Source organism: Coenobita brevimanus, chromosome 58, assembly GCF_032717465.1.
Source record: "Coenobita brevimanus isolate Jiangsu-jjx chromosome 58, ASM3271746v2, whole genome shotgun sequence".
Lineage (NCBI taxonomy): Eukaryota > Metazoa > Arthropoda > Malacostraca > Decapoda > Coenobitidae > Coenobita > Coenobita brevimanus.
The window spans coordinates 30,394,948-30,406,604 of record NC_137011.1 but is presented as its reverse complement, the minus strand read 5'-3'; the positions used below and the strand labels follow the sequence as shown (position 1 = coordinate 30,406,604).

Here is an 11,657-nt window from a genome sequence, read left to right as displayed (position 1 = left end):
ATCCATTGCGAACACTGTCATGCATTCCATATTTCTCATTCCACTCAGACGAAAGAAGTTATCCTTCCCTCTCATGATGTTTTGTTGTGCGCTCCTTATTACTATCACACAGAAATAGTTCATATTACACCTTCCATTGCCACAGCTGAAAGAGAGGTTTTGGGAAAACTCTGCGTATGTCCGCACATCCGACTGTGAATTTAGACCCATCCCTTAGGTCCAGTGATCGCCTACGACACCCTAACAGTGCGCTGATCCCTGCATCCCCTACATTTCCTCTGGCATCTAAGAACTGTACTTGTTTCACATTATTCTGATCCAGATTACCACCCTTTTTCAAATTATTTCACGTAGCTTAGTGGCAGAAAAAGTCAGTGTTACGGCTTCATACCTTTTCCATAATACTTAATGACAGATATCATAGTCTGCTGTTAATCTGTTACTACAACTCAGTATTCAGTATGGAGAGATAACAAGTTTAGGCCAAGTAAGATTTAAAACAAAAAATAAGTGCGCGTCCTTCGAACGTGTATGGACAACACAGCTGGCAACTTGTTTGGATGCATTTACTTAGTAGTATTTAGAATATATGTATGCAAACATGTTTCAATGCTGCTTTGAGCTTACTGGCAGCAGAGGTAATGCGATGAGTGTTCCATTCGAGGCAACTGAGATTTCATTATGATGTTGCCAACAGGATCTGAACACTGCCGTTTCGAGCATGCTTGCAACTTGTTCATTATTGTATGGTTTACATGTTGCCAGCACTTGTTCGTGCATACGCGTGGATGCGCCCAGACACACACCACCTCTAATGTGTTATCACACCACATTTTAGTGCCAGTCTCTTGTAACAGATGAGCATTCAAGATGTAGTGATGGCAATTTTAGGTCAAGTTAATGTGGACTGAGTAATGATGTTCTCGTTATTTCCCACAGAACGTTCCCTGATGGCAGTTCGGTGGGGGCATAACCGTGTCAGGCAAGGTCTGCCCTGACTCCTACATTTATTTACCCTCTCTTGGTCGGGGCAACTCTAGATTCTATTTCTTCCAAGCTATATATGTCTACAGCCAGACTCTGTAATACCAGATGGGGTGACCACATATTGTCTCCATGTTACTCTTTCCTCTGCCATCAGATTGCCCTCCCCCGAACTCACACCAGCTCCCTTCATAGACCTCCCAAGCTCACCCCTTCAGCTGAGTGAGTCATAGGAGCCTCAGTGTTAACGCAGACAAAATAAATAGTTCATTCATATTAACTTAGCTGAGGTTATCGTCCTTATGCAACTTATTTCCCGTAAGCTTATGGCAAAATAAGACAATACTACAGCTCCACCTCCTTTCTATATAACTTCTTCGTGACTAGCACCATATTATAGTATTAATTTCTAGTTACAGGTCAACATCCGAGGTGTGGAGACAACAATTTCACGTCCAGTTAAATTGAACAGAGTATAGTTATGATGTGCTCTTAGATAGGGAGCCAATAATTCCACACCCAACTAAAAGGAACACTGTAGCTCTGATGTACTCTTCAACACAGAAGTTGCAGCCATGGCCACTCGCTGGGGCATTGCCGGATCAGGTCGCATCTGCAGTGACTTCGTGACTGCTATCAAGGCCCTGGCACACGACCACCGCCTCGTGGCCGTGGCAGCCAGGGACCTCACTGACGCCAAGGAGTTTGCAAGGAAGCACGGCGTGGAGAGGGCCTATGGGTCCTACCAGGACCTTACCACAGACCCGGAGATCGGTAATAATAATAATAATAATAATAATAATAATTGTAATAGTTATAGTAGTAGTAGTAGTAGTAGTAGCAGCAGCAGTAGTAGTAGTAGCAGCAGTAGTAGTAGTAGTAGTAGTAGTAGTTGTTGTTGTTGTTCTGGTTGTCATTATTATTATTATTATTATTATTATTATTATTATTATTATTATTAATGTGGTCTTTCTTCAGAAACGCCAAGTTCTTAGGAACTTATGAGAGCTTGATACAAATCGCTGCTTTCTGAAACAGATATATGAATAACTAAATACTGTCATTCACAAAACCAGTAATGACTAAGTTTTACAAAATATCTGTAACTGCAAAAGTTGTACAGTATTTTATTTACCTTCGTGTATATAATTCATGTTTACATAATTTGTATTATTTAACATATCTTTAACGTTCAGGTCTTGTTGAACACTTTAAGGGTCTTGGAACACTTCAGCACCGCTGCACATGGAAGGCATGCTAACATTTCATATCACCAGAAAAATGCGCTTTGTGAGCGCGTGACGAGCAAGCGAGCACCATGTTATCACAAATTCCCTCTGATATATCATTTGCAGGATGAAAGTAAGAAACAGGATGTTTCCCCGGGATGATTTCTCCCTGGATGATTTTCGGCTATTGATTAGCTTTAGATTCTCTCATTGAGTATTGTGGAGCACATATTATGAAACAAGGAAAACCGAAGTTCTTAATATAGCTCAGGGTTGGTTTAAACAACATAGGTGCCAGCTGCATACGAGTGCTGGTGTAAAGCGAAGCGTTACCATTCATCACACTCGCAATGCTATGTTCTCCAATCTCTGTTGCCGACCTGCTGTGCCAACGAAATGGAAGTGATAAAGACTTGGTTACTGATGAGATTATTAAAGCCAGAAAAGCTGTGTTTTCCTTTGGTGATTTCACCATCAAAACACAGCAAAAACGTTAACGTAAAATTATAGGCGGATTCTTCGATATTTAAATTGCTAGAGTTGATGCAAAAAAAACACAGCGCTATGATGGAAAATCTTTTTAAATTTGATTTCGTAATTAAGGTGTTCACCGATTAGGGCTGAACACTCCCTTGAAATACTCGAGATTCCAGGGGGTTCCTACTCCTTCATGGGCGAGTTTTTAGTTGATAGCAAAATTTATAGCATAAATGTATCGCATGCAGAAAGTATTTCACCTCTACTTCACATAGGAGTACAGTTATTAGCTTCTGCATAGTGTGACAGTAGGGTCGGACCGGACCGGGCCGGGCCTCTTATTTCCAGACTTAAATGAGAGTAAACATCGCTTGCTCGCTCACTCGTTATTAGGCCTATGCCCACAGTAAAGTTGCATTATGGTATCTAAATTCATAAGTAATGAATGAGCATGGAGAAACCGGAAATATGACCCCAAATCACTTATCTATGATATCTTGCGTATAAAGATGATTTATGCATGCATAAGAGCATATAATTTATACATGCTCTATAATACGATATGCTGATAGGTATGTACTGTGATGTGGTGATAAGATGTGGTGTTGGTAGCTTGATGAGATGCTGAGCTGCAATATTATGGAGTTGGTGCTGAGGTGTGATACAGTATTATGGTGCGGTGGTGGTGTTACAGAGACGATGCACAGTAGCTCAAACAAGGGTCTGTTCATACTTCATCGGAAGTAATACAAGACCATGGACGAAAGATTTCTGAATGTGGGTGCTGCTATAATCAGAGGTTAATAGCCCTTTAGTACTGTAATGTGGACACCATACGATTATTTTTAACGACATTATCCGATGTATTCGTTAATCATGAATATAAGACTGTAAACAGCTGTATGCAATCACTCACACAAATTTGCCGTATGATTACATTTAAACAAGAATATGCGTAGAGTAAATGCATTATTAAACAGAACCTGCAAAAGCTCGGCCTTTCGTTCTGGGAGTGACCTATATTGTCCAAAGCTTGTTTACCACCCAGTCTTGTAGGGATAGTCGGGCTGTTTCGACTAATGTACACTGAAGCGTTATTTCCGTGGATGCCAACCCGGCTTGACTGACTGGTTGAGTATTGTTAAAATCTGGCGGTGCTACTGACCCGGCGTGGAATTTCCAAAATAATGTTACACTCCTTATAAACGATGACAATGGATCCCCCATTTCCTTTGTGGTTTCCATGAAGAATGGCATGAAAATCATAATACTGACATATTTAGACAGTGATATGCTTCATAACGAGCAGTGGGGCTTTGTCAACCAGGTTCATGAACAACAAACCCTGCCTCATGATTCGATTATCACATACATTAAGTGCCAAAACGACTCATAGGTCATGCACTGCATACAGAGCCCATGTGTGCTAAACTAATCATTAACTCAAATAGCAGCAATGGTAACAACTGTCTCCCTACAGTGTCAGACAGTCCATCCATCCATCCATCATCCAATCCTACGTTGCTCCATGAGAAGCGTAGAAACCCGGGGCTAGGCAAGTTGGTCCTGACATTTAAGATGAGAGTGACCAGCGTCACTCATCCCTGAGTGGCATTATGTGAGCAATAACCCCAGCCACCCCTTGTCAGAGAGCAATAGTATAAAACTCATAACTAACTCTCCTATAGTAACACACCCCCTGTGACGGGACTGAGTGAAGGTTGATGGGTGCACAGGTAAACTGATTACCGACTCTCCCGAAATATCTTTTGTCACACGTAACGTTTCGGAGAACATCGACCTCCTCCTGCACAGACAATTTATTGAGCTAAGGTACTGCACTGTAGGTGGGTGTGGTGGTGCTGAGATCTGGTGCCGAAATATGTGTTGGTGTTGAGGTATGATGTGATGTGATGTGATGTGATTCTGTGATGCAGACGTTGTGGTGTGATGTTGTGTTACGGACGTGGTGTACAGTACGTGGGTGTGGTGGTGCTGAGATGTGGTACTGAGGTGTATGTGCTCGTGCTGAGGTATGTTGGGAGGCAGTTCTGTGATGCTGACGTTGTGGTATGATGGGGTACAGTGTCGTCGTGTTACAGAGGTGGTATTGGTGGGTGTATTGGTGCTGGGGTAGGTTGTTGTGTGATGTTGAGGTGCTAACAATGAGGTGTGATGAGGCATTGTGTTGTGGTGTTACAGAGGTGGTGTACGTTGGTTTAATCAATCCGCAACACTACCCCGTGGCCAGCATGATGGTGATGGCGGGTAAGAATGTGTTGTGTGAGAAGCCTCTCTGCCTCAACGTGAACCAGACCACCGGCCTCATAAGCTTGGCGAAGAAGAACGAGGTCTTTCTTATGGAGGTAAAAGAACATACACTTTCACTCTCTGTTATATTGTTTAACCACTTCAACACCATGTCCTCATGTCCTTTGTTATGCTTTATTTTTGCTACCTCCAGATGAATTTACTGTGTTTAGATGGTTCCATTAAAACTGGAGATCATGCATGAGTCTGGTATAAGTTAGAGAGAGGGCAGTCAAATGGCTAGGGACAGGGGGACTTGGACGCAATTTTTACATAGTCACCTCCATTGAGATTAAGGTGTCTGGCTACATACAGACAGAGCGAAAGACAGGAGTTAGATATAGCTTTCATCAACCTGAGTAATAGTCTGACATTTGCAAGAACATGACAGAAAAGACGTCATATAGCTGACAGGGTTAAAATACAGATAATTACTTTACCAGTGTCTGGTATAATATTGTTGCTATGTCTATCCGTAAAGATGGGGGAGACACAATAATGCCCACATATTTATTACGTGACTTCAAAGGCAATGTTCTTCAAAAACATCCATATCATCATACGCATAATTTAGCAGCATTTCATTAAACTAATATAATAAATGTAGGTGATGAAGAGAGACGCCTTCATGTCTTGGCACAGATATACCCAAGCTACTCCCAAGTTATTTATATAAACGTCTCTCAACTACTTCCTTTCCTCTAAAAGGAGAGTGGTGAACTGAAGGAGAAGGGCAATTTCAGCCAGCACTCCACCGTGTTCGCGTATCAAATAAGCCTGGATCCACAACAGAAACAACAATAACGCTACCTTTACAGGGTGTTTGGACGCGGTTCTTCCCTGTGTACGAGGAGCTTAGGAAACGCATCAAGTCGGGTGAGATCGGGGACGTGGTGCAAGTATTGAGTTCGAAGGGGCATCCCGTAGAGGACGAACCCCGCATTACGTGAGTCGCCATCATCATCGTCATCATCATAACCTTACCGTCATCGTAATCGTCTTCGTCTTCATCACGACCATTATCGCCTTCATCGTCTTCGTCATCTATATCTTGTTTTGTATGTTCTGACTCTGTGTTTTAGCTCTATCATCATAATCATCATCATGTATCTTTTATCTGCAAGTAATAAACTATAGAGGTCACCACATAGAGCACGTTCCCTGTGTTGCGTGTCAATATACTGTCATAGTCATCATTGTCGTCATTATCGTCATCACAGCACCATCTTCTATCTTTGTCATCACCACCACTATCATTATCACTGCTCCAAGCACCATCTTACTATCTTCATCATTATCAATATCCTCACCTTTTATGTATTTATTTTTTTTTAATCTGTCATCATCAACCTTCTGTCTTCGATCAAGTGAAGTGTTCCAAGGGTCATTGCATGGAGGGTATGTCCCATGTCGGTGTGAGTCATCATTAACATCGTCATCATCACGCATCGTCGTCATGTTCATTGCCATGTCATTTGCCATCCTCTTTGTCTTCATCATCATTATCATCTCTTTCGGCACGACCGTGACCATCATCTTTGTTTTCCATTTTTTCTTCAGTCTTCTACTTTTCCTATTTTTTTTTATCATTGTTATCATCTCCTGTCTTTTATGATGGTCATCACCACAATAAGCAGAAATATAGCCTACAGTATTAATAATGATTACCTAATTGGTGAATAATTGACTTCAGTATTGTACTTAACCCAAGAACTGCCACTTACATCACTAGATGCCCAGTAAGTGACTAACTTATATCACTTATAAAAAAAAAAAGGAATTTTCACAATTTGCCCTGAGGCCAACAGGTGACTAATGACTTGACATTAATCATTTGGTGGCATCTGGAGATTTTATCAGCCAGTCTCCCTCCCTTTCTCTCCCCATCTGTTCAAGCTGTATATTTTGATACAGTCCCACCTTAAGTTCGAATCTCAAAAGACATGCATTGAGTACAATTGTCTGTAATAGAAATAATATTTTTTCCTTTCATTAGACAAAAATCCTTCACTTTCATATCACCAAAGGCTGGTGAGAATTTTCTTATGCAGCAGTCCATGGGTTCAAAGTTCAATATGGAAAGGACCTGAGCATACTGTCCATCATGCATATTGCAGGCAGCGGTCACTAGGAGGCGGATCGACCCTTGACCTGGGAGTGTATGATGTGCAGTTTGCTTCCTGGGTCATGGAGGCAGAGAAGCCGATCCAGATCCAGGCTGGCGGTCACCTTAACTATGATGTGAGTGTCCCCTCCGCTCTTGCTACTCCTTGACGATTTTACCCAACCTATGGCAGTGCCCATACCAAATTCTTGCTGACACTGGCAGGAGTTCTGCATCACAGTAACCCATAGTTATTCTTGTCCTCGCCTGCCCGCGTCTAATGGGGTCACTTGTAAACTCCTGCCTGCATACGCCCACCATAGCAAGTATTTGGTGTGGATGCGACCTAAGAGAGACCAAGCACTACCTCTATTATTCCTTCGAATATCATAACGCCTTCTTTATTTTTGCAGACTCCAAACAGTTATACTTTTTAAGCAGATCGCCAGTTGTCAGGGGATTAGAAAATGTCTCAATACGATGTTTTTTTTTATTAAGCTCCTGCAACAGATAGACGATTTTTTTCCGCTCAGTAGAGATGTTTAGGTTGCCGGGTTCACCGTAAATATGCTGAGTTATGCTGCTAAACCTATGACACCCATTTTACTTATTTACTTATTTATTTTTAATTTTGTTGCTGCTAGGCGATTGGACCCAGCTTCATAGAAATCTTTAGTGGTGAACTGCGATACTGTATTTATTTTACTCCAGATGATTTTATTTACCTTAATTCGATTCGTCAACTAATGTCCTCTAGACTAAATTTACGCCTCAGCTTTTTCCCTCAAAGTGTGGACGAGACACCTATACCCATTTTACTTTAACGGCCTAAAATTGCCATTATTATGTTATGAATGCCGAAGTGTAACAAGGGATTAACACAAAAATATGATGCCAGTCACGAAGAAGTGCAATGAACAGGATGTAGAGTTGTTGTGTGGCTTTATTCTGCAACTTAGCTTTGGGAAATAAGCAGCAAAAAGACAATAACCTGCGTCAAGTTAAGTAAAGCAAATATAGCGCCTCCCTTGTATGTGTGAATCTTTACTCCTCCATAAGCTGCTGCCTCTTCAACCACTGTGTTCTTTTACCTTCTGCTTGCTCTGATTTTGGGGGGGTCTTACATTGTGTCCTTCCTCTTTGTGACCCCTCTTCCATTGTCTCTGTGCCGCTAACCCTCTCACCCTCCTCTTGATGTGTCAAACTCTCTTACCCTTATCTTTGTGGCTCTAACTTTCTTATCCTCTTATATGTGGCTCAAACTCTTTTACCCTCTTCATAGTGACTCTAACCCTTTTACAGTTCTCTTTGTGACTAACTCTTTCATTCCTCCCTTGGAATTTTTTTCCTCTCTTAATGTTTCTTCATTGTGTGGATCCTCTTAATTTCCGTTTTTTTTTTTTTTCCTTTAAAGTATGGCTGGCGGCATAGCCATTGGAAATGAGGTGTTCAGGTTTAAAGTGACCTCCGTTTCCTTTTGTCACCACTGCATCACGCAAGCATGATGGAGACAGGCAGATGGCACTGGCAATCTACTATGCACCATGGAAGAGTTAGGAATATTTGTTTTAATTATGCATCATCCGATTCACTATCCACCAGCGCCGCTGCCACCGTCAGCTCGACCCATGCCACCTCCACCCCTGCCTAGCTGTCCGCTCATGCAAGGAAGAGACTGTGTAAAAGTGCAGTCAGGAGGCAACTGGTGGTGACAGTGTTCTCATTGTCGAATGAAGAAATTACCCCTAAGTACAGAAGTTTCCACAGGAAGAGGGACGTTCCCTGCACGCCCTCCTGTGCCTCCTTTCATAGCATCATATCACCACCCAAGAGTGACCCTAATGACCCACCAGAACCCAGGGACTTCCCTTACCCTTCCACTGCCTCGAGGGACTCCTATGACGCGTCAGAGTCTGAGGATGAGTCGGGCGGCCAAAAGTCACTTGCAGTACAAACTCCATATTATGGCTGTCCAGCCTTCTTCTTTGCACCCATGCCTCACCACTGTCTCACTACCACCCACATCACCCTGGTACTTTGCACGGGATTTCACCCCAGCCTGAGTACTTATTCCAGTACCACATTGACGTGAGGTACTAGGTACTGCTGTGTGGGGATGTGTATGTAGTATAAATTGGTTCATAAAAACAGAAAAATAAGTGTAAAATAGAAAAATAAGTGAAGTAGAAAGACAAGGCAATTTTCACTGTGAATAATAACTGATATTACAAAAGTATGGACAGTCATTTATTTAGTGAAGTATGATTTTAGAAAATTTTGTGCAATATACTTAAGCTATTAGATGATAAGGAAAAATTCATACAAAATTCAAGTGTTATTACTAAAATAACAATTTAGAAATGAGTGCCAATCCTGTAGTGAACTAGGAATTTAGACAAATCAGTGCATTATATGTAAGACATCTAGGGCATTCTAACAAGGCACGAGGAGTGGGAACAGGGCAGCCCCAGCCTGCCCAGGTCTGCGCAGACAGCCTACCATAACCACAGACTCGTTCACTCAATGGAACGCACCCTTGCTTCAGCTCCAGAAATGTTCTCCCTCTTCACCTCCATGCTTCACAACACATCCACCTACACACCATGGAACATTTCCAGACCTTGACTTTCCCTCTTTCTACCTCTTCCATTTTTCTTTCTAACCCAATCCTTCCGTCATGCCTACTTCTTTGTAACCCTCTCCCTTCCTCATGCCTTCCTCATCCTAACCTTCGCCCTTCCTCATGCCATCCTCTTCCTAACCTCTCCCTTCCTCATGCCTTCCTCTTCCTAACCCTCTCCCTTCCTCATGCCATCCTCTTCCTAACCCTCTCCCTTCCTCACGCCTTCCTCATTCTAACTCTCTTCCTCTCAGTGTGTGGACGAGACTACCAGCACCATCCTAGTGTACTCTAAGGGCCGAGTTGCCACCCTCAGCTCCTCCATTCGCTGCCTCCTGCCTAATGAAAGTATCGTCGTCGGCACCAAAGGCACCATTAAGGTAAGAGTATCAGCGGCATTGTCATTACCTCCGTCAGCGCAAGTAGGAGGAGCTTATGTATTGATCTCTATTTGTCTATTTGTCCACAAGATATGTGAAAAAGTTAGTGATGGATTTCAGTATAATTTTGTGGTTATGTGGGTCATGGGCCAGTGATGAGTTGATTAAATTTTGGTGGTGGTCTAAGTTTGAATCCCGGTTCAGGACTATTTTTTGTTTGTTTACCTACAAGATATCTCAAAACATTATTGATGGACTTCAATGAAATTTTGTGGATATGGGGGTCATAGCTCAAGGAAGAATTGATTAAATTTTGGTTGTGATCTGAGCTGTCTCGTATAGGCGTTGGCAGAGATATGCATTTGCTGGGTGCAGTCTACTTGCTATCCTTATCATCACTAAGGCAGGTTAGTTTGGGGGCTCTGTTTTAATTCAAGAGGACTGGCGGACGGGCGCGCTCGCGCTCGCGCACACACACACACACACACACACACACACACACACACACACACACACACACACACACACACACACACACACACACACACACACACACTAAATAGTTTTCTTTTTCCTCTCCTCAGCTATGCAGTTCAAGCAACAGCCCTGAAGCGCTGGAGTCTCCCTCGGGCAAGTTCGTGTCGTTAATTCCTGACTACGGGCGACAGTTTAACTACCCCAACGCTCAGGGTCTTATGTACGAGGCCAGTGAGGTCCGACGATGCCTACTTGCCGGTCAGTGTATGTATGTTATGTTTGTCGTCACTGTAGACCAAGTAATGATATAATTATACTGTATAGCAAAAGGAGATACTGCAGAGTATACATGACACAAAATTATCTGTTACTTCTCACGATTAGATAAAATGGAAAAAAATTAAACACTATAGTCTGTTTTCACCTGCAAAGATCCATATCCATCTTCAGTTTACTTCATGGGCAAGCGTTGTTATACTGGAGGGCTGATTTGAGTAGTAACCAAGGCGGCTCATTGCTACCACTGTTTACTGTTCTAGTTGTGGGAGTGACCTAGTTCCGTCAGATGAAAACAAACTAGCTCACCAAAATTAAGTCAGTATAGCTTACTAGCAACGAGTTTTAATAATTAATATAAGCGTTCTGCCACCCCCAGGTGAGAGAGAGAGCCCTAAGATGCCCCTGAAGGAGAGCCTCTTACTGGCGGAGATAATGGAACAGATAACTACACAGATGGGTGTGAGATATGACGTGGAATACTAGACTACACCAGCTACCAGCCTCATCGACATCAATATCCACACCTACTGTACACCCACAACAATGTCCCCTCTCCATTCCCTCCTCTTCTTTTTCATCCGCCTCTTTCCTCCTCCTCTCCCTTTCTACTCTTCCCCTCCTTCTCATTCATATCCACATCCACGACAACACTCACATGCGTCTCCCCTCTCCCTCCCTTCACCCTTCCCATTTCATTTTCCTTTTTCCCCATCTCCCCTTATTCTCCTCTTTCCCTCATCCACATCGACATCCACTCCAACACTCACAAGCATCTCCCCTGTCCTCCCACTCATCCT

The 11,657-nt window shown here is 42.7% G+C and overlaps 1 protein-coding gene across 1 annotated transcript; it reads left to right on the top strand.

Annotated features, from left to right (window-relative positions):
- Positions 1-1,559: 1,559 nt before the first annotated feature.
- Positions 1,560-11,343, top strand: LOC145402718 (trans-1,2-dihydrobenzene-1,2-diol dehydrogenase-like). The gene is made up of 7 exons (XM_080274686.1): positions 1,560-1,758; positions 4,893-5,056; positions 5,819-5,946; positions 7,118-7,241; positions 9,979-10,124; positions 10,709-10,839; positions 11,237-11,343. Exons 1-7 carry the CDS (start codon positions 1,560-1,562, stop codon positions 11,341-11,343), a joined length of 999 nt encoding a protein of 332 aa, XP_080130812.1.
- The last annotated feature ends 314 nt before the right edge of the window (positions 11,344-11,657 follow it).